Below are 22,255 nucleotides of genomic sequence, written 5' to 3'. Positions count from 1 at the left end.
GGAAGGCCTGGCAAGGCCCAAAATGGGGGTGGGGGTGTTTCATGCAGGCATGCATGCAAAGGGGGAGGGCAGTGTAGGGTGGGTCACGTGTACATGTGTGCAAGGCAGGTGTAGGGAGTCTTGCATTATGGGTGGGGCCACCCTATCACACGTTTTCAACACCGGAGGGAAAAAAGGGTTAGCCATCACAGATACAGACTTATCCAGCTCCTGTGAATGCAGTGGGAGCTCACATCCCACAACAACCCTTAAAACTCCTTTTGCTAATCTGAGCAGCCAAAATGAACTGTGGCTTAGCCAAACACGAATTGAATTTAGGGTAGGGAGACACGTGCCAGCACTCGGGGAAACGAATAAATTCAAAGGAATGTAGCGCAGGTGCCTTTTTAAAAATTTTGTTTTTATTGCAACAACCCACTGGATAAAAAAATCAACAGTTGGACCAACGGAGTCTGAAAATGGAAGTCAGTTTGTTTTAAACAGGGGGGAAAAACTTATTTTCCAAACAGAAATTCAGACAGGAGAACCCGAGATCAGCCAGATGCCTTTCTCTTGCCACTGGACAAAAGAGGAGCAAGTCCCCCCGCAAACAGCACAGGGATTTCAAGATACAGAGGAAAAAAGGAATGAAAAGACCCAGCCCCTCCTCAAACACCCAGTAAAAAGAAAAACCTGTAATTTTGCCATTCTGCCTTCCAAAAAGCCTCGGGTGCCTCCCTTCCCTCAAACTGAGCCTTGTTCCAAAGATTTGAGCTACAAACACCAATTCACGGACAAGAAGGGGATTGTGAGACTTATTTTTCCCCCGTGAAAACTATATAGAAGCAATCGAGGATTACAACTCGTGGCCAAACAAGCCTGGGGAAAAAAAAAGTAACCATGGCTCTGCTGCATGTCGGGAACAAACTCAACTCCTGGAGTTAAGGTAGCTTGGTACTTTCTGACAGCCCCAACTCCTGTAAGACTCAGTCCAGGAATGAAGTCTGACACTGCAAGGCAACATCTATGGGGAGTTGGAGAGAGGAGGTAGACAGCAAGTAACCCCCAGGATGCTGGCCTTGGGGTCCCCTGGCCCCAAAGTGGTCTGGTCCCCTTTCTACCCCAGGAACAAAATGAGAAAATCAGCCCTGTTCCAAGTTCTCCGCTGCCCGGACTACCGAGTAGGAGGTAGGGGCATTCGACAGCTGGCGGCCGAAGAAGGAGGTCGTGCGTCGAGGTTTCACCCTCTTGATCTCTTTCCCTGGAGCAAGGAAGAAGCATAGACACATATAAGAGAGAGTAGTAGCAATAGTATTTAGAATTATGTAGCTTGTAAGTCTTGTAACAGGGGCTTTGTAGGGTGGTATTAGTACCTCCCTTGATCCTGATTATATCCCTCGGTTAATGCAGTTTAGGATTGCATGGACTTTTTTGGCTGCCGCCGCACATTGAGCTGTTTGTCCACTAAGACTCCAAGATCTCACAATTACTCACAGCTTCACCAGCTTACCTTCCTCCACATAGTCTATGGTGGCTAAACGCTGGATCCGGCTACACAGCACGCTGCTCTGACGCTGAATTTTGGGCGGCTGCTGGTCAGACGTGGACACTGAGGCCGTGGTGGGCTCTGAATCCAGCCCCCTGGCAGAGGCGTTCAGCTCAATGCAATATTCAATGAGGCTACTCATCAGTTCGGCCTGCAAAGAAAGACAGGTAGTCCTTGACTTATGACCACAATTGAGCCCAAAATGTATGTTACCAAATGAGACATTGTGGTTAAGAGGGTTTTGTCCAATTTTAGGACTTTTCTCGCCAGGGTTGTTAAGTGAATCGCTGCAGCTGTTAAATTTAGCAACCTGGTTGTTAAGTGAATATGGTTCCCCATTGACTTGGCTTGTCAGAGGGGATTCTGTGACTCGGAGACACTGCAACCGTCATAAATACGGGTCAGTTGTCAAGCACCTAAATTTTGATCCTGTGACCCTAGGGAGACTGCAACAGTCATAAGTCTGAAAAACGGTCCTAAGTCATTGTAACTGTGAAAAGCTATCGTAAATCACATTTTCCAGTGCTGCTGTAACTTTGAGCAGTCATTAGACAAGCTGTTGTAAGTTGAGGACTGCCTGTATATTCTACCAGTATGTTGGAGAAAAGTGGAATGCCAGAAAAGAAAAAAGATACAGGCAGTCCTCGAATTACGACCACAACGGCGGCCAGAAAATAGGTTTAATTGTAATGTACGTTACTATGTGAAACACCCCCACCCGTTAAATTTGAAATATTCTCTCCCAGCACACACTTACTTGCTTAGAGTAAATCTTGAGCAACTTGTTAACTTGACGGCCTTCATTTTCCCCATCGAATTCTAACCACAGGATGTGTTCCTCCTCGCTTGGAAGCGTGAGATCCCACGACAATTCCTGGAAGCGCAGGCCCAGCAGGACGCACTGCAAGGAAGGCGGGAACTGGTTTACCCGGGAGGCAAAAGGACGGAAGGGCCTGTCGTCAACTTTGCCCCGTCCAGGATCACATGAGCCTTTCTAGCCTTCCCAATTCGAAAGAAAACCCTCACAGGTAGTCCTCGACCTTATGACCACAACTGAGCCCAGAATTTCAGTTCTTAAGCAAGACAGCTGCGTCCTGCTCTACGACCTCTCTTGCCATAGTTGTTAAGCGAATCACTGCAGTTGTTAAGTTAGTAACAAGGTTATTAAGTGAACCTGGCTTCCCCATTGACTTGGCTTGTCCGAAGGTCGCAAAAGGGGATCACATGACCCTGGAAGGGGGGCAGGCAGAGTCACCGTCATAAAAATGAGTTGGTTGCCAAGTATCTGAATTTTGATCGTGGAGATGTTGCAATGGGTTGTAGTAATGGCCCTAACACGGTCATTCAACAAACTGTTGTAAGTCTATTTTTCTAAGTCGAGGATCCCCTTGTATTGCCTAACAGGCCACCTCACCTAACTAGCAAGTCGAATCCCTAAAAAGGGTGAAGAATCCCAAATGGCTCGGCCCACCCTCCCCTCCTCAGTTTACCTTCTCCTTGCTGTCCACGATATAGACGCCCTCCAGGCTAATGGCCACTGTCACGGCTTTGCGTCCCGTCCGATGTAGCAACCCCTGGACCGGCTTGTCTATTTCCCCAAAGAAGAAGGCACAGCTGCACACAGAGAGAGGCAAAAGGTGTGATTCGTGACCAAATGACCCCTTGCCTGGGCTTCGTGCCTCCCCGCCCAGCCAAACCTACCCATAGTAAGGCAGCTCGTGGCACTTTTGCAGATAGGCGTGGTACAACCTGAGCAGAGTGGCGTGTTCTTCGCAAGCCCCCGCCTCGGGGACCTCGCGAAAGGCCCGCAAGAGACCCTGCTCGCTGACGGGCACCCGGGAACCGGTCCTTTTCCGAAGGCTGGCAAAGAGCTTGTGGCCTCTGTGGCAAAGGTGGGCGGGCAAGAAGGAATCCAGTTTCTCTCTAGCGAGGATGGAGAAACAAAAATAATAATTTTTTCAAAACCCAGAGAAGTTCCCACTCAGCCAGCTCCCTCCCTGCTTTCAGAACAGAACCGATCCAGTAGTCTTCGATTTAGAAACATAGAAGATTGACGGAAGAAAAAGACCTCAGGGTCCATCTAGTCTGCCCTTATACTATTTCCTGTATTTTCATCTTAGGATGGATATACGTTATATGGATATATGACTTATGGACACAGTTGAGCCCAAAATTTATGTTGTTAAGCCAGACATTTGTTAAGCGAGTTTTGCTCAATTTTGCAACCTTCCTTGCCTCAGTTCTTAAAGGAATCACTGCAGTTGTTAAGTTAGCGATAGAAATGGACTTACATACCACTTCATGGTGCTTTCTAGCACCGTGTAAATGAGGACCCAGATTGTTGGGGTCAATATGGTGACTCTGTAAACCGCTTAGAGGTTTACAGTGTCACCATATTGACCCCAACAATCTGGGTCCTCATTTTACCGTCCTCAGAAGGATGGAAGGCTGAGTCAACCTTGAGCCTGGTGAGAGTTGAACTGCCAAATTGCAGGCAGCCGTCAGGCAGCAGAAGTAACCTGCAGTACCACACTCCAACACTGCACCACCATGGCTCTTAGCCGCTCCGAATATTCAGACGGGCGGCATACAAATCTAATAAATAATAATAATAATTAATAAATATTAATAATAATAATAATAACAACAACAACAACAACATGATTGCTAAGAGTCCCTAAATGAACTGTTGTAAGTTGAGGACTATCTATACATGTTTTTCGGTGTTATTTCTAACTCTTAAATTTTCACCGGTCTTCCTTCCCGGTATTTGGCCTTAGCCTCAAGAAACAAGGAATCCAGCTGTTGTTTGGGTCCCACCTACCTCAAGAACGAAGGCGTGTGGTGCTCCGGGTTGTAGGGGCCTAAGTTGATTCGGCAAACCAGGGCTCCCAATGCGTCGCAATCGGCCGGGTCACACGGATACCTTCCTTCCAGAACGTTGTACTTGGCCTCTTCAAACAAGAGCCGCAGAACGTCTTCATCCTGAACCTGGAGGAAAACCAAAATGGCAGATATCCCCAAACTTGGCAACGTTTAGAACTGCGGACTTCAACTCCCAGAATTCCCCAGCCAGCAAACCTGGAAATTTTAAAGACTTGTGGACTTCAACTCCCAGAATTCTCCACAAGTCTTAAAAATTTCCAGGTTTGCTGGCTGGGGAATTCTGGGAGCTGAAGTCCAAAAGTCTTAAAAATTTCCAGGTTTGCTGGCTGGGGAATTCTGGGAGTTGAAGTCCAAAAGTCTTAAAAATTTCCAGGTTTGCTGGCTGGGGAATTCTGGGTGTTGAAGTCCAAAAGTCTTAAAAATTTCCAGGTTTGCTGGCTGGGGAATTCTGGGAGTTGAAGTCCAAAAGTCTTAAAGATACCAAGTTCGAAGACCTCTGCAATACAGGATCTCAAAGATCAGCTAACATACATCAAGCTGTGTGAACACAGTTCATCCCTGACTTACAGCAGTTCGTTTAGCGACCGTTCAAAGTTGCAATGGCACTGAAATTTTTTGACTCAGGACAGTTTCTCAGAATTACGACCTTCGCAGCATCCCCCCTGATCAAAATCCAGGTGTTTGGCATCTGGCTCCTATTTATGACTTTTGCTGTGTCCCAGGGTCACGTGACCCCCTTTTGCCGCTTCCACACAATCAGAGTAAATGAGGAAGCCAAGCTCACTTAACATCTGGGTTACTAAATTATCTGTCAGTACTACCTACTTCACTGGTTGGGTTTGTCAATACATGAACTAACCAGCAATGTATGTTTGGAAGAATTAGTATGAAGTTACTTTAAGGGCTAAGGCTGCAATTAGGCTTAAAGGGGAGTCAGATGTGTTGCTCTCTGTTGTTGGTGTTAGCGACTATTGTGGTTAGTCTTGCTATTGCTTTGTTGCTCTTGCTAACGCTAATTCCCTGATCTCTCTTTCTGCTAGTTTTGTCTGTGTCACTACTTGCTGTGTGCTAAATCTCACATGCACGGCGTGTGGCGACGGAGATGTGCGCGCAACTCCATTTTTGCCCGTTGGAATGGCGTTCCATGCCGTCCTGCTAGGAGCCCACCTCTGATAATAAGGGTTGGAAGGCCACCTCCTGCCCTAAACCCATGAATGGGTTTCGCAAGGATCAGCCGAACTTTCTTTGAACTCACCTGCAGCTCCTTCCTTCTCAAAAAAAAGATATTTCTGCGGAATTGAAGTGACGGTTCGTCTGCGAGAAAGTGAGAGAAAGACAAGCTGTGATTTAAAATCTTTTGTTCCTCTGGGGAGGAATTTAAGGAAGGCCAGGCTGTTCACACACACGCACACACTCTTACGGGTAATGAAATGCACAAAACGGACACCTATCCATTAGTATCTGATGTGTATGTTCAGTTTGGGGATTTCGCAGATTCTGATTCAGATAATGTTTATGAATTAGTGGCAGGTCCTGATTTACAGGCAGAAGAACAAGGGGGAGACCAACCACAGGACGTTTCTATGAGTTCAGACTCCAGTGAAGGAGAGACAGATAATCGATGGTTAAATCCTCATTTCAGACGATTACAGAGACAAAGAGAACAAGTGTCAGGGAAAAAATATTAAGGAGAGGAATGGGTTAATTAAGTAATTAATTTGTCACGTCCAGGTGTCAGCGGAGAAGAAGGGTGGAGTTTTCAATCCTGCTATAATTTAATATGGAGGTGCTCTGAAGTAAGCTTTGTTTTATGTGTTTTTTAACTGCAGTTTTTATTACTCTGGGCTAATGCTGTCTAGCCATAAATCTTAAGATGGAGGGAGGAATGCTTGGAGAATGTTTTATGTTGATTTAATTACTAAAAGACTGACATAAAAGCAACTGCCTGCCGTTAACGCAGTTTGTAACAGAAGAAAGAAAAATAAAGATGATGTTTTTCTTTTATAAATCTCTGCATTCAGCAAGCCTTTATTCCAATTAACAGAGAATTTAGCTGGACCAGAAGAGTATCTACTTTGGAAATGTATAAATCACCTTGGAAGTTGTGGGAGCTTCATCCCTGGAGGCTTTCCAGAAGAGGCTGGACTGCCCATTTGTCAGACGTGGTTTGTAGGGCCTCCTGCTTGGGCCGGGGGAATGGACTAGATGACCCACAAGGTCCCTTCCAACTCTGTTAATCTAAACTTGGCCACCACAAGCCCCCCCCCGACACGAATGACGTTGAACTGGCCATGTCCACCCCCCACACCCCCCTAGGTCAAACCCAACCCTGATGCGGCCCTGAATGAAATCGAGTTTGACATCCTTGCTCTGGGCTTGTAGGTGCAGAACTGGCGTGAAAGAACAGGTGTTTTTAAAATTATTATTATTTTTAAGGATTAGGGAAGGGACTTTTGTACGTAGCACATCTGCCCAGGGAAATGCAACCACCTTCCATGATCTCATCCACAGGGCAGCCGGTGAAACGGAACAGCAGGTCTTGCCACTGCCGGCAGATCTTATACGGTTGGTGTTTGGGTTTCAGCTGGACTTCTGCAAGACAGAAAGAGAAGAGCGGACTCAGCCGGTGGGTTTGTAGCTGGGGTCCCCAAACTTGCAACTTTAAGATTTGTGGATTTCAACTCCCAGAGTTCTGGGAGCTGAAATCCACAAGTCTTAAAGTTGCCAGGTTTGAAGAACTCTGGTATATAGCAGCACGTTTCCACTGAGTCCCAAACCGATTTTGCAAAACAAATTGAGTCCTAGTGGACAGTCACTTAAATGTGAGCCAGCCGTGTATGGCAGCAGGCAAAAAATCTAATACAAACATCAGTTCTTTAAACAGAAGCATAAAATCAAAATCAAGTGAAGCGTTAGTATCACTTTATAAAGCCTTAGTAAGGCCACACCTGGAATACTGCATCCAGATTGGTCACATTACAAAAAAAAAATGAGACTTTGGGAAAAGAACAAAGAGCAATTAAGACAATGAAAGGCCTAGAGGCTAAAACAGGATTTGGGTATGACTAGTCTAGGGAAAGGAAGCGCTAGGGGTGACCTGATAGCAGTCTTCCAGTATTTGAGGGGCTGCCATAAAAAAAAGAGGGGATCAACATATTTTCAAAAGCACCAGAAGGCAGAAAGAAACAATAGATGGAAACTAATGAAGGAGGAAAGCAGCCTTTTAAGGAACTTCCTAACAGTGAGGACAATTAATCAATGGAACAGAAACTGCCTCCAGAAGTTGTGGGTGCTTCATCCCTGGAGTTTTTAAAGAACAGACTGGACAGCAATTGGTCTGAAATGGTATAGGGCAGTGATGGTGAATCTTTTTTTCCTCAGGTACCCAAAAAGCATGTTTGCCCCCTATCACACATGCACGAGTGTCCACACCCATAATTCAGTGCCTGGGGAGGGCAAAAACAGCCTGTTTTGCAGCTTCTGGTGGGCCCAGTAGGCTCATGTCTTGACCTCCCCAGACTCCAAAGGCTGCCCTGGAGCCCGGGGAGGGTCAAAACACCCTCCCCCATTCCCCTAGAGCATGGGCGGGCAATTAATTTTGCCAGAAATTGGGATGGTTTTAGAGGGCCGAACTAATATAATTAACTCAGTTCTACCCAATACAGTGAACCCTCGAGTTTCGCGTCCTCAAGGATCGCGAAAGGGCTATTTCGCTAGTTTTCAACCCGGAAGTAAACTCCACCATCTACGCATGCGTGCCCTTCCACGCATGCGTAGATGGTGGAGTTTCCCCGCCGGGCAGAGGCTTCCCTGGGTCTTCCCCTCTTTCTCTATGTTGCTTCTTCCTCTCTCACACTCTCTTCCTCCCTCTCTCATCTCTTTCTTTCCTTCTCTCTCTTTCTCTATCTCTCCCCCTCTTGCTCTCGAGCGGCCGCCTAGCAGCTGATCTGCTCGGCAGCGCAGCAGCAGCGAGGAGCCGAAGATCTTCGGCTCCTCGCTGGTGCTGCGCTGCCGAGCAGATCAGCTGCTAGGCGGACGAAGGAACCTTCCCTGGGTCTTCCCCGCCCGGATCTTCGGCTCCTCGCTGCAGCCGCGCGCCCCTCGCCTTCGCCTCACCTGGCGGGCGAAGGAGGGCGCAGCTCCGGCCGCTCGCCTCGGAGCCGGTCTGCCTCACTGCCTCCAGTCCCGGCAATTCCCCTCAGCACGCTGCCGGATCCAGCGGGGGAGGGGGGGAAGCGAAGGCGCGGCGATGGGCAAGGGCTGCCAGTGAGCCTTCTCCGTCCCTTTCCTGCTGCACCGGTCTGGGGCCAAGTGGGCGGGGGGCGGCCGGGACCTCGCCTGTCTCCGCCGCCCGCATCGCCCCTCCGGCGGGCCGGCCTCCCCCGCCCGCCTCTGCTGCAGCCGCCACCGCCTCCCCGACTGGCACAAAAGGGCCCCGCCCGCCCCGCCCCGAAGCTTACCTTGCGGCGGGATTCCCTCCCCCCGCAGCCAAAACTAAAAGCCTGTCTCCTGCCGCCCGGTTTAGCCAGGACACGAGCGGCGAAGTGACACCCCCCACCCCAGCACTTTGAATCCCGCCGCAAGGTAAACTTTGGGGCGGGGCGGGCGGGGCCCTTTTGTGCCAGTCGGGGAGGCGGCGGTGGCTGCAGCAGAGGCGGGCGGGGGAGGCCGGCCCGTCGGAGGGGCGATGCGGGCGGCGGAGACAGGCGAGGTCCCGGCCGCCCCCCGCCCGCTTGACCCCGGGGGGCTGAAGGGAGCCGGGCGGGGGCTACTCCCCCAGCCAGTTAACTTGAAGCGCTCGATTAACCGGCTGGGGGAAGGCAGGGCATTTGCCTCCTCTTTCCAGCTGAAGGAAAGGCAGACAACTGCCTTTCCCTCGGTCGCTTCCCGGAGACCGCTTTGGAACATCGCTTTGGGAGAGGGGGCAACTGCTCCCAGTTAAGAAGCAAGAATCCACCCCCTAGCCAAACGGCTTTTTTCGTGTTTAGCGCTCGAACGCCGTGCTAAACAGGAAAAAAGCCATTTGGCTAGGGGGTGGATTCTTGCTTCTTAACCGGGAGCAGTTGCCCCCTCTCCCAAAGCGATGTTCCAAAGCGGTCTCCGGGAATCGACCAAGGGAAAGGCAGTCGCCTGCCTTTCCTTCAGCTCTAAAGAAGCGGCAACTGCCCTGCCTCCCCCAGCCGGTTAACCGAGCGCTTCAAGTTAACCGGCTGGGGGGAGGCAGGGCAGTTGCCGCTTCTTTAGAGCTGAAGGAAAGGCACGGCGTTCGAGCGCTAAACACGAAAAAAGCCGTTTGGCTAGGGGGTGGAAGTGAAAGTGAAATGCCGCTCGTAGCAGCTGCTAGAGCCGCCGGCATTTCACTTTCCCTCCCAGGCAAAAAGATGCCGGCATTCTGGGCTGATGGGGCCGGACTTCCCAGGCGGAAGGCGTGCCCCTCTCCCCGGCATCTTTTTGCCTGGGAGGGAAAGTGAAATGCCGGCGGCTCTAGCAGCTGCTACGAGCGGCATTTCACTTTCCCTCCCAGGCAAAAAGATGCGGGGAGAGGGGCACGCCTTCCGCCTGGGAAGTCCGACCCCATCAGCCCAGAATGCCGGCATCTTTTTGCCTGGGAGGGAAGGTGAAATGCCGCTCGTAGCGTGGGCGGGCGCGCGCGCGGGGACCCCAGCTTCGCTTCCCAGCTGGGAAGCGGCCCCAGCAATGGCGTGGGCGGGCGGCGCGCGGGGAAACCCCAGGCGCGCGAGCAACGGGCTGGCCGGGCGAAGGGCGGTGGAAGTAAAAACACCATCTGCGCATGTGCAGATGATGTTTTTACTTCCGCACCGCTACTTCGCGAAAAATCGATCATCGCTTGGGGTCCTGGAACGGAACCCTCGCGATGATCGAGGGTTCACTGTACTATATATTATTGAGTAGAACTGAGTTAATTATATTATAATTATAAATTATATCATATATATATATATAATTATATATTATATCTTGAACACACAGTTCTTATTTAGAAAAGTTGGACCAACCTCTGTGGGCTGCGGATTGGCCGCATCCGGCCTTCGGGCCACATCTAGCCCAGGTCTGCCTTAGAGGCTCTCTGGAGGCCAAAAACTCCCTCCCAGAGCCTCTGTGCAAGCCAAAAATAATCTAGTCAGCACACATATGCACACTGGAGCTGAGCTAGGGCAATGGCTCGTGTGCCAGCAGATAGGGCTCCGCGTGCCACCTGTGGCACCCATGCCATAGGTTCGCCATCACTGGTATAGGGACACCTGCTGGAGTAAGGGGATGGACCAGAAGACCTCCAAGATCCCTTCCAACTCTGTTAATCTCTTCTATCTTCTTACCAAGGAAGGGGGAGACTAGCCACAGGGAAAAGATCTCGAGTGCACCTTCGGGCAGCTTCAGCACATCCAGCACCATCCGGTGCAACTCGTGAGCTGTGACGGAGGGCAGGTTGTCCATCGTTAGACGCACCACAGTGTCATCCACAAGGTAAACCAGGACGTCCTGAGCTAAAGTGGAGAGAGAGGAAGAGCAGTAATAAATAGCACTTAGACTTACATCCCACTTCACAGTGCTTTACAGAGTCAGCCTCTTGCCCAACCATCTGGGTCCTCATTTTACCAATCTCGGAAGGACAGAAGGCTGAGTCAACCTTGAGCCTGGTGAGATCTGAACTGCCAAATTGCAGGAAGCAGAAGTAGTCTGCGGCACACACTGCATTCTAAACACTGCGCCACAATGGCTCATATGAAAAACAGTTATGCTTTTCCACACAGCACCCCCACCCCCACCCCGATGACTGAAACAATTTAATTTTCGACATTCCCATCATTCCTTAAACAAACAAAAAAAAACCCCAAATCAACCCATCACCAAAAATTGAATTAAAAAAAGCTTCTCGTATTGTGCAGATGTGGGGTCTTTCACAAAGCTGGTGGTGAAGTGTTGCATAGCACCAAAGTCTGTTACTAAATAAAAAAAATAAAGAGCACGGACAATTCTGAGTAGGATTGGCACCTCAGTGTTGAACCTCACATACTACTTGTTCCATGACCATTTGAAGTTACGGTGGTGGCATAAAAATAACATTGCAATCAATAAGTTTATGACTTCATATTAACTTTCACTTACCGCACATGATTAACATTAGTCAGAATGTGTTATGCTGGGCCTGACTGGTCATTTTTCTTTCCTTCTCCTTGAAGACAGGAGAGGAAGGGATTACAAGAGAGTTAGCAGGCTCACAATGCAGAATACACGGAAAGTAATAGAGGCACCAGCATCTCCCAAACCACGATGCAAAAAAGCCCAGTGCGTTCCAAATTGGGTGCTCACTTACTCTCTTTTAATCCCTTCCTCTCCAAGAAAGGGGTGCTAACCGGTCAACACTGACGTGGGTATGCATTCATGGAGGCCTCCATCCTTAGAGGTCCTGAATTTCAAAGTAGAAGCTGTGCTGAGATGTGCCTTGTCCAGTGGTCCCTCAAACTCAATAGGACTCTCTTTATAAATGGGGCAGAGTAGCCTCCTGTCAGAGTGACTGCGGGGTCCCAAGTCAATCAGTAGATCACGTCGTGACTGGCTGTAAACTGAGGACAACTGCCAGTCCGGCATCTGATTTATTTAATATCAATGATGCTGTGCTTGATTAAATGGTCTAGGGCAGGGGTAGGCAAAGTCGGCTCTTCCATGACATGTGGACTTCAACTCCCAGAATTCCAGGGCCAATTATACTAGGCTCAGGCATTCTGGGAGTTGAAGTCCACAACCCATAGAATAGCCAACTTTGCCTACCCCTGCCCTAGACTAGCGATGGAGGATCTTTTCTTGCTTGGGGGCTAAAAGGGCATGCATGCCCACACCCATAATGCAATGCTCTCCCCCTGCACATATGCACACAACCCTGCCCCTGCATTGCCCCCCACGCGTGTGTGTGTGCATACACACATGTGCCTCACTGAAGCCTCCTCTAGACTTCCGGTAGGCCCGCTGGGCCATTTTTCACCCTCCCCAGGCTTTCCTGAAACCTGGGGAGGGTAAAAAACGGTCCAACAGACCTACTGGAAGTTCATTTCTGAACTTCTGGTGGGCTCATTGGGTCTGTTTTTCGCCATCCATGTGCTCCAGAGGCATTCCTGAAGCCTGGGGAGGGCAAAAAACAGTCTCCCCCTCCTTCCAGAAGGTCGAAAATCAGCTGACCAGCGCGTGCATGCATGTTGGAGCTTCATAGGTCACTCTTTGTATGCTCCTGTGGCATGCACACCCTAGGCTCGCCATCACGGGCCTAGATTTTAGTTTTTGAATATAAATCTTCAACATGAACATTATTGTCTTTTACTAATCTAAGTGAAACGGTAATATGTATTGCTGATCCGTGCACGATAGGCCGTACAATAAATGCATTTAGGAACATGTTGATTTTTCTCATACACTCTCTTGAGGGGGGGGGGATTTTCCTTTCACTCACCCCGAGGACCGCTGGAAGAGACGCTACTTCGCTGAAAGCCTTGGTCCCCACCGGAGGGGCCCATAAGTTTGTCCCCCTCCATCTGTAACCCAAAGGAAAAACAAATTGAACAAACTAAACAATAGGCACATGTTCATTCCTAAGTCTGGCCAAGGGCAGGGATATTAACAGAGCATGACTTAACAGGACATTGCGGCATTAAAATACCTACGAGTCTTCGGAGAGGGGCAGCATACAAATCTAATAAATAAAATAAAATAAACATGCTCTGACAAGGGCTGCATTCCCCTAATTCCAACTGCAGGCAGTCCCTGCTTTGCAACCGTTCATTTAGTGACCGAAGTTACAACGGGAATGAAAACAGCGACCAAGGGCCATTTTTCACACGGTCGTTGCAAGCGTCACGTGATTTACATTCTGATATTTGGCAACTGACCCGTATTTATGACAGTCGCAGTGTCTCGGGGTCACGTGATCCCCTTTTGCGACCTTCCAAGAAGCAAAGTCCACGGGGTAGCCGGATTCACTTAACAACTGGGTTCCTAATTTTATCAATCCCAGCGATTCGCTTAACGAGCCAGAAAGGCTGTAAAATGGGGCCAAACTCACTTAACAATAGTCTCAGCCACAGAAATTTTGGGCTCAGTTGTGATTGTAAGTTGAAGATTTCCTGTATTAACAGCAAGAGAATACTCCCTAGCAAAGCTAAGTGAAGGCTGGAAGGGAAACTAAATGGAATTAAGGAAGTCTATGGAGAGAGGCGGCATACAAATCTAATAAATTATTATTATTATTACATATTGGGATCTAGAGCAATAAAGGTCTCGTCCCAAAGAAACAGGAGAGTGAAACCAGATGGAAGAAAAACTCTTCTAGCACTGATAAAGTTCCCTAATTGGGTCATGAAATGTCTGTAGGACGACCACCAAGCTCAGAGAGGCCACCGTGGACCCCTTTCTTCTCCTTCCTCTCCTCCTCCTCCTCCTCCACTCTGCAAACACCTCTCACTTCTAGCACTGATGATGATGTTCCCCAGCTGGGTCACGAAACGTCCGCAAGAAAACCGCCAAGCTCAAAGGTTCACCAAAGACCCCCCTGGAAAAAAACGTCTCCTACCTCCTCCGTTTCCTTGTTAAGTTTTCCTGAAGTTGCTCTAGGACCCCACCCTATCCAACATGACGTCACTCTCCCGGGGAAATCATTGGCTGGGCTCTTTGCTCTCCTCCCCCTCCCTCTGCCCAGTGACGACATTTTGGGCGGGACTTAGGGAGGCGGGCTGTACAGAAACAGGAAGCGTTACTGCACGGACCGCTTTTAAAGCTTGTGGACTTCAACTCCGCAACTGAGAATTCTGGGAATTGGAGTTCCCAAATTGCCACAATTGGAGGCTCTTGCGAGAGGAATCTCCAAGCCTAACGTCCACCCACCCAAGTTATGAATCAAGGATAACAGTAATAAAGTGTTGCACGCGTGGAGGAAGCAACTTTAGACGTCTCGGCCCAAACCTGCCTTTGATTTATTTGTATTTGTTATATTAAAGAACTCTCCGGCGCCCGGAGAAACAACGCGGGCGGACTCCTTTAGTTTGCTGCCCCCAACCAACAGCGCTGTGTTGACGTCATCAGAGGGCTGGTCCATTTAACGCAAAAACTGGGGGAGCCTATGTGTGTCAGCGCGCATGCGTCCCTTCTTGAATTCCAGGCGTTTTCCGGGGCGGGGATTTTGGAAAAGCCGCTTGGTGACATTACGGCTTGTGGACTTCAACTCCCAGAATCCCTCAACCCGCAGATTGCCATAGTGGCCGATCTCAAGTAAGGCGGAGGAATCCTGGGACTTGAAGTCCGCAAGTCGTAAAATCGCTCAGGTTGGAGACACCAAAAGGGAAAAAGATGCTCTCATAGATGGAGCATTGCGAGTGAGCGGCTGAGCGCCCGTCTTTGGCTTCTTCCCGGAGGATCGGTGTCTTAAAGGTACGTTCTCGTTTCATGAGCCACGGTTGCCCGACCTGCATTCTCACAACACGTTAAACCCAATGGCCGAATTGCCCCTTGTTCTGCAGGGGGAAGCCAGCAGCTCCGCTCCGCCGCCAGTTGATGGCCCCCAACCGGATTTATTATGCAAACAGACCTCCAACAAGCAAAGACGAAAGCTCTTTAGAACAACCGTGATGGCAAACCTATGTGTGCCACAAGTGGAACGTGGAGCCATATCTTCCAGCATGGAAGCCATTGCCATAGATCAGCTCCAGCACGGATGCGTGCATTGGCCAGCTGACTTTCAACTGGCCATGCCCCCTCCCCCCTCCCAGGAATGTCCACGTGGCTCATTTTGAGATAAAAAAGGGCTTGTGCAGAGGCTTAAGGTGGATGTTTCTGGCCTCCAGAGGGCCTTGGGGAGGGGGAGGCTGTTTTCACCCTCCCCAGCCTTCTGAAAAGCTTCAGGAACTCTGGAAACGGGCTGTTTCCAGCCTCTGGAGGGCTTCAGGGGGGGGGAGGCCGTTTTTGCCCTCCCCAGACTTCTAGAAAACATCTGGAGCCTGGGGAGGGCAAAAACCAGTCCTACTGGGCCCTTATGTGCCAAAAGTGTGGGGAGCGTGGGGAAAGGGATCACGCACAGATGTGCAGGGCGTATTATGGGTGTGGGCACATTGCGTGTGTGGCATGCGACAGCAAAAAAGTTAGCCATCACTGTTCTAAACAATTGAATTGAAACCCCGACACTGCATTAATATTACACTATGCAGTAGAATTCCATATAGTTACTCCTCTCGGATAGAAGCTACTGCATTTTTCAGCCCATTTTTCCTTGTTTTTATCATCCTGTACTGTGTGTCAGATGGTAATACTTCAAAAAAAAGGGGGAGTGCCCAGGATGAGATGGATCTTTAAGAATGTTTTGAACTTTCTTAAGGCAGCAGGAGCTATAAATCTCTTCCAGAGAGGAGAGAGGGCAACCAATGATCCTCTGGTCAGTGACATTAACACTGTCTTATCTGCCCCTGTGCATTTGGCAAACCATACACAGGTGCAGTGAGTTAAAATACTCTCTACAGTGCAAGCAGGTCCACCTCCTGATGGTGAGGCAAGAGCTCCACCTCTAGGCCACCGCACCACTCTTTGTGCTCATTCTTTCAGTGAAATGTAGGTAATCCTCAACAATTGTGGATGCTCCATCAGTGGAAGTTTTCACAAATAGACCTGACAATCAAGTAGGCGGTTGGATTAGAAGACCTCTGTATTTGCTAGTAGCCCAATGAGTCTGTATTGTCTTCCTCCCAACCTTGAACCTGTGTCTCTGTGCTTTGTTTCCTGCAGGATTCCGAAGATAAAATCATGTCCAAACGAAAATGTCTGTTTACCGAGAAAACGAGGCGCAATTATCCTGATTTTCGCAAAGGTAGAGACGACTATGAAGCGGAGTGCTTGGTCTGCAAACCTGGCACGTTTGTGTCAGTCGCACATAAAGGCCCTGGGGATCTGGAGTATCACATGTCTTCTGACAAGCACAAGAAAGCGCGAAAAGCATACAGGCGCAACAAAGCAATAAGGCGGGACAATTGGTGTGCAAAAACGGACTTTTTTGTGGATCCAGACAGCGAAACAGAGGACACCACTGCTACTGCGAGTGACAGCTGTCTAGCATTGCACACCGTCGTGAATCACGACGCTGACAAATCAGTGGATGATAATTCTGACTTATTGAGAAAGTTATTTTCTGAAGCAGACCTAGCTCAAAAAATTTGCAATGTCCAAACCAAAAGAGAAGGGATTGAACATTGTGTGCTTGATCCACACGTAGACATGGTTGACGTGGAAGAACACGGCATCCCTTTCTGCGGGGTGGCTATAGACGACAGCAGCCACAGGGCCCTGGAAAAGGTCCCGGTGCTCATCCAATATTACGACTACAGGAACGGCGGCTTGAAGACCAAACTCCTGGAACCTCAGGAAACTCCCACTGAAATGGATGTTTCAGACTCTCTTGTCAAAGTCCTTAAGAAACACAGATTGCTTCAGAAGTGTGTGGCATTCGCAGGGGACAACTGCAACACCATGTTTCGTAAACTTGGGCTAGACGAGGAGGCCAGAATTGTGTTCACCAAGCTGAAGAGATCTCTCCAGAGAGAGACTCTGATTGGGGTACGTTGCCCTGCCCACATTTTGCACAACTGCATCCACCATGGGGCAGACGGGCTCGAAGTGGACATTGAGAACATCATCCTAAAGATCTACCAGTACTTTCACATCTATGCGGTGAGGCCGGAGTCCCTGCACGAATACTGCGAGTTTGTGGAGGTGGAATACAAGCGGCTGCTCTCCCACAGCAAGACCCGCTGGCTGTCCCTGTTCCCCGGCATCACGAAGCTGCTCCAGATGCACTCGGCCCTGAAGTCCTTCTTCTTGGGCCAGAGCAACACGCCCACCGTGCTCAAGACTTTCTTTGAGCACGAGTTCGGTGAGCTCTACCTTTGGCACATGCACTCGCTGATGAACGCCTTCCATTTGCACATCGAAGAGATGGAGCGGGAAAACAACTCCCTGGTGGAGGTGATGAAGACGCTGGAGTCCGTCCACACCATCCTGCTAGACCGTAGAGCCCAGAACTTCATGTCCCTGACGGTGAAGGGGATGCTGGCAGACAAGCGCAAGGAGGGGCTGGAGGCAGAATGCGACGCCTTCTCTGACGCGGTGCATCGCCTCTACAGCGACTGCATCGACTACCTGGAGATGTGGATGGCATCTCTGCAAGAGTTTTCCTGCTTTGCCTGGATGGCCCTGAGTGAGACGCCCAGCTGGAGTGACGTGGAAGCATGTGTAACGTATTTGCGTGTAAAGGGTCTGGAAATCGACAGTATGGAGTGCTTCACTCAGTTCAGCAACCTGAAAAAATTTGTGGAAGGTTCTAGAGATGACGAAGAATTCCAACATCTACTTTCACATGAAAAATGGACCAAATATTTTCTGAATGCCAAAACTGTTGAATGCTCTTCAGAACTGTTAAAAATTGTGCAGTTCTTCTTTGCAATTCCCTCCCACAGTCTAAATACTGAGCACTACTTCTATTAGATGTAACTCCTGTTGACTATCGTTGAAATTCGCTTGAAGGGTTTCTGCTCTACAAGAAAATTTTTGAAAGATTGTTCCCCTTTTTTGATATAATGAGAAATACACATATATCTAATGAGAAGAAACAGAAAAAGAGTGGGATAGGGTTTTTTTATTTGTAGTTTAAAGTATTTGGGAATTTGTATAATGCTTTATTATGTGACATATTTTTTAAAAATCCACTGATATATATTTTTGTTTAACCTGTTACTGCTGTGGTGTTTTTGTCTCTTGGCAAGTTTCTGTTAGCTGCTATGGAGTAATTTTGTATTTTTTGCTAGAGAGGCAGAATAAAAGATTTGAATGAATTTATTGCATATAATTTAAAGCACAAAATTGTAAAAAATTGAAGATTAGGCTGTGATTGTTGAATGATAGGATTGTTACTGAAATATACATGTAAATTATACAGGCAAAAACATGCAAATTGTTTTGCAACTAAGTCTTATTTTGGGGGGGACATTGAAAGTATGAGTTTGTTTGCATTCCCAAAAGACAAAATCTATTAATTTTATTTCTTAAGTATTATGTCCTGAGCCAAAGACACTAAACAAGATGTACAAATTCCTGACGTTCCTTATTCGTTAATTTATTATTAAACAAAGTCTGGAAAACTCAAGTCCAAAGGTTGCATTACATTTGCTAAAAAAATTCAGTCAAGACTTTGAGTCCTAAACTAGCTCTTTAAAATAAAATTTTAAAATATCAAAAAACAGTAGTGACAAAGGTGCCAACCACGCCTAGCTCGAAGAGTCAGTAGAATAAATGAAAGACAATTGATTTAATTATAAAATTCTTGCTGTGGTAATGAAATTTGAAGAGAAACTGAAGATTAAAAAAATGAATAGTTTATATGTAACACCAATAGAGATTAAAATTCATTAATTGGTCACATCAGTGCCAACACAATGAAGGGATAAGTCTCGAGAGCCTTTACGGAGTCTGTAAAAATGAAAATATGATGGAACAAGATTGAGCGCTGAATGTTTTCCTGAGAAAATGTAATATCTATAATTTTTCCTTGCAGCCCTAATTATTCATTGAAACTGAAGGAATATATCAATAAATGCTCGTTCCCACTAATATGAGATGACCCATGGTTGCAAAATAGTTTAATTAACAATCTCAAATTGCAGAAGCAGATTTTAGTGGAAGTGGGAATTTTAATGGAAATCATAGAAGAAAATGATTTTTTAAAGTTTCTTCTATGCCAATTCCCCCCCAAAGATTCATTTGAGGATTAGTAATGCATTAACTCATCCCCCATCTGTAAATAAATAACTTAGCCCCCCTCCCTAATATGAGATCTATCTTCCACTTTGTATTCAAAGAGAAAGAAACATGCTTTTGTAGCGATTGACTACTGCTTAAGACAGCTGAAATTGTGCATCTTGAAAGGCAACTCGGAGGAAATAATCTTCAGTGTGAAAAGAAACAATAATATAAATGAGCCAAGGTGGTGCAGTGGGTAGAGTGCGGTACTGCAGGCCACTACAGCTGACTGCTAGATCTGCAGGTCAGAGGTTCAAATCTCATCACCGGCTCAAGGTTGACTCAGCCTTCCATCCTTCCGAGGTGGGTAAAATGAGGACAGATTGTGGAGGCAATATGATAAAAAGTGCTATTGCTAACATGTTGTAAGCCGCCCTGACTCTAAGAAGGGTGGCATAAGAAAATTGAATACATAAATAAATATAAATATAAATATACATGAAGCTATTACCACAATTGAGTGTTGAGTTTGCCCCATTTTACGACTTTCCTTGTCACAGTTGTTAAGTGAATCACTGCAATTGATAAGTTGTTAAGTGAATCTGTCAAAAGGTCACAAAAAGGGATCACATGATCCTTGGGGCACTAACTGTCATAAATTTGAGTCAGTTGCCAAGCACCTTAACTTTGATCATGGGGAATGCTGTAATAAGTGAAATATTGTCACTTTTCAGTGCTGTTGTAACTTTCAATGGTCACTAAATGAACTGTTGTTGAGGTCAGCCTATATACTGTCGGTAGAGGAGGGCTGCGACTCAGGGAGAGAGGAACGGAGTTATGTGCTTTTCTGGGCTTTCACCGGCTCAGGAGGAAGCTGTAAACTAGGAGTGAGAACCCTTGGCCCTTTTGTGACTTGTGGACTTCAACTCCCAGAATCCCTGAGGTAGACATGTTCTTTTTCTGGGCGGGGAGGAAAGCACATGTGCTCAGGGATTCTGGGAGTTGAGGTCAATGAAGGTCCATGGTTCATTACACTCCTTGTTTACGGGCCTCCTCCTGAGCCGGTGACAGCCCAGAAAAGCGCATATTTCCAGAAAGGTTGTGCCCAGATGCTCCTGACAAGGGAACACTTTCCTCCCCGTCCAGAAAGTCGTCTCCGTCTTCCCCACTTCCGGACCATCAGGTGAAGCAGCTTCCCTTGCTATTCCCTCATGCCCGCCACTGTCTACTCCACACACAAAGCTGTGGAAATGGGGCGGAGCCTCACCACAAAAAGGGCAAAGCAAGGGGCAGGTGATTGGGCAAATGGGCTCGAGAAACCCGCTCTGCGAACCAACCGGGCCTCTTTCCGCCCGGAGTAAGACTTCTGGAGGCCTTGTGGCCATTTTGTTTGTAGTCTTTTCCCCCCACCAAGCCATGTTGATGTCGCAGAGTGGATGCGGAGTTCGCGCATCGCGCGGGATACCACACTCGATAAAAGTCAAAAGATGCAGTGTTGCGTCACATCGCCAAAGCTGAGCTTCCTCCGCTTGGTACCAGAGCGGTTTCTGGCAGATGCAGTGGAGCCAGTCATTGCACATGCGCAATAGACGTATTTTGGGACGTGGATTTGGAAAATGAATTAAGGAAGTCCTCGACTTACAACCGCCACTGAGCTCAGCATTTCTGTTGCTAAGTGAAACATTCGTTAAGTGCGTTTTGCAACCATTTTACCGCCTTTCTTGCCAAAGTTGTTAAGCGAATCATTGCAGTTGTTAAGTGAATCCAGCTACCCCATTGCGTTTGCTTGTCAGAAGGTCGCAAAAGGGGATCACCTAATGCCAGGACTCTGCAACTGTCATAAATATGAATCAGATGCCAAGAATTTTGAACATACGACCAAGTGGATGCTGCCAATGGACTTAAGTGTGAAAAAGCGGTCATAAGTTCTGTTGACAATTGGTTCATATTTACGATGGTTGCAGCTTCCCGAAGTCACCTTTGGCGACCTTCTGATGAGCAAAATCAATGAGGGAAGCTCGATTCACTTAACAACCCTGTACAAGAAGATGCTTCGCTTCCTTCCCCTGGAAGCTTCATCAGTTGTATTGGAGGCTGTGGGAGATGGAAGGATGGCCATGGACAAGTTATAGAGCTGTGCTTTCTATGTTGTTTTCACTAGGGAAGACAGGCACTCAGGTTGATGGGGATTAGTCTGCGTTGTCTGCATCAGGGATGGGTTTCTCCCAGTTTGGACCACATCACCTGAGCCATTAGCGACTCACGTGATGTGAAGATGGCATCACAGATCTGATTCTGTCTGTGCCGGTCTGTCTACACACGACCATCTCTTTTTGGGGGGAAAGTTTGGTGATTTTTTTTCTATTTGTATGGCTTCTCCTTGTCCTCTGCTTTGAAAAAAGCCCGCCTGCCCACCTCCAGGTTAATACTGACCTTTATTTCATAAAGAAAACCCATTTTTTAGTAATGCCAGAATGGGTTTCACCAATTGAAGCTATTACACACCCGAATCTTAAAGAAAAAGGTAAGATTTGGAAATATAGGGATTTGTTAGATGATCAATTTAAATTAAGAACAAAACAAGAATTACATGATTTAGGTATTGACTTAGACTGGTGGCAATATATGCAGATCAGTTCTAGATATCAAACAGACGTAAAGATTTATATTTTTAAAAAAGAAAATAATGTATTGAGTAAATTATTATTTCAAAATCATTCAAAAATAATTGGAAATGTGTATAAATACTTATTAAATTATAGAACGATAGGTTGGATATTGAAAGACAATATGATCAGTTGGTGCAAAAATTTAAGCAAAGAGATAAATTTAGATACATGGGGAAAAATAGGGATGTATAATTAGAAAATAACAAAATCAATTTCCTTTAAAGAAAACCAAATTAAGATGTTCTACAGATGGTACCTTCCACCATATAGAATTTCTAAAATGTTTCCGTCTGTATCGCCTATTTGTTGGAAATGTAAAAAAGAAATTGGTACATATTATCATGCGTGGTGGACATGTTCTGAGACAAAAATATTTTGGAACAAAGTAGAGAAT

At 47.4% G+C, this 22,255-nt stretch overlaps 2 protein-coding genes across 4 annotated transcripts in view; one reads left to right on the top strand and one right to left on the bottom strand.

Annotated features, from left to right (window-relative positions):
- Positions 1-379: 379 nt before the first annotated feature.
- Positions 380-22,255, bottom strand: part of FRMD8 (FERM domain containing 8) — a 543,310-nt gene continuing 521,434 nt past the window's right edge. The window contains exons 1-11 of one of the 3 annotated variants that reach the window (XM_070766668.1): positions 13,992-14,430; positions 12,876-12,957; positions 10,750-10,917; positions 6,902-7,003; positions 5,667-5,725; positions 4,350-4,516; positions 3,227-3,448; positions 3,016-3,139; positions 2,283-2,426; positions 1,490-1,676; positions 380-1,240 (exon numbers count right to left, since the gene is read on the bottom strand). In XM_070766668.1, coding sequence (XP_070622769.1) covers positions 1,122-1,240; positions 1,490-1,676; positions 2,283-2,426; positions 3,016-3,139; positions 3,227-3,448; positions 4,350-4,516; positions 5,667-5,725; positions 6,902-7,003; positions 10,750-10,917; positions 12,876-12,957; positions 13,992-14,126 — 1,509 coding nt within the window. In that variant the 5' untranslated portion in view covers positions 14,127-14,430 and the 3' untranslated portion in view covers positions 380-1,121. Of the gene's footprint in view, positions 1,241-1,489; positions 1,677-2,282; positions 2,427-3,015; positions 3,140-3,226; positions 3,449-4,349; positions 4,517-5,666; positions 5,726-6,901; positions 7,004-10,749; positions 10,918-12,875; positions 12,958-13,883; positions 14,431-22,255 lie in introns of those variants that run through there. The other 2 variants (XM_070766669.1, XM_070766670.1) reach the window with 2 other exon arrangements.
- Positions 14,177-18,599, top strand: LOC139175523 (uncharacterized). Its single transcript, XM_070766667.1, has 2 exons — positions 14,177-14,845; positions 16,190-18,599. The coding sequence occupies exon 2, from the start codon at positions 16,208-16,210 to the stop codon at positions 17,939-17,941; it is 1,734 nt and encodes a 577-aa protein (XP_070622768.1). The 5' UTR covers positions 14,177-14,845; positions 16,190-16,207; the 3' UTR covers positions 17,942-18,599.

The sequence above is a fragment of the Erythrolamprus reginae genome, chromosome 13 (genome assembly GCF_031021105.1).
Source record: "Erythrolamprus reginae isolate rEryReg1 chromosome 13, rEryReg1.hap1, whole genome shotgun sequence".
Lineage (NCBI taxonomy): Eukaryota > Metazoa > Chordata > Lepidosauria > Squamata > Dipsadidae > Erythrolamprus > Erythrolamprus reginae.
This window is presented reverse-complemented; position numbering and strand designations above follow the sequence as displayed.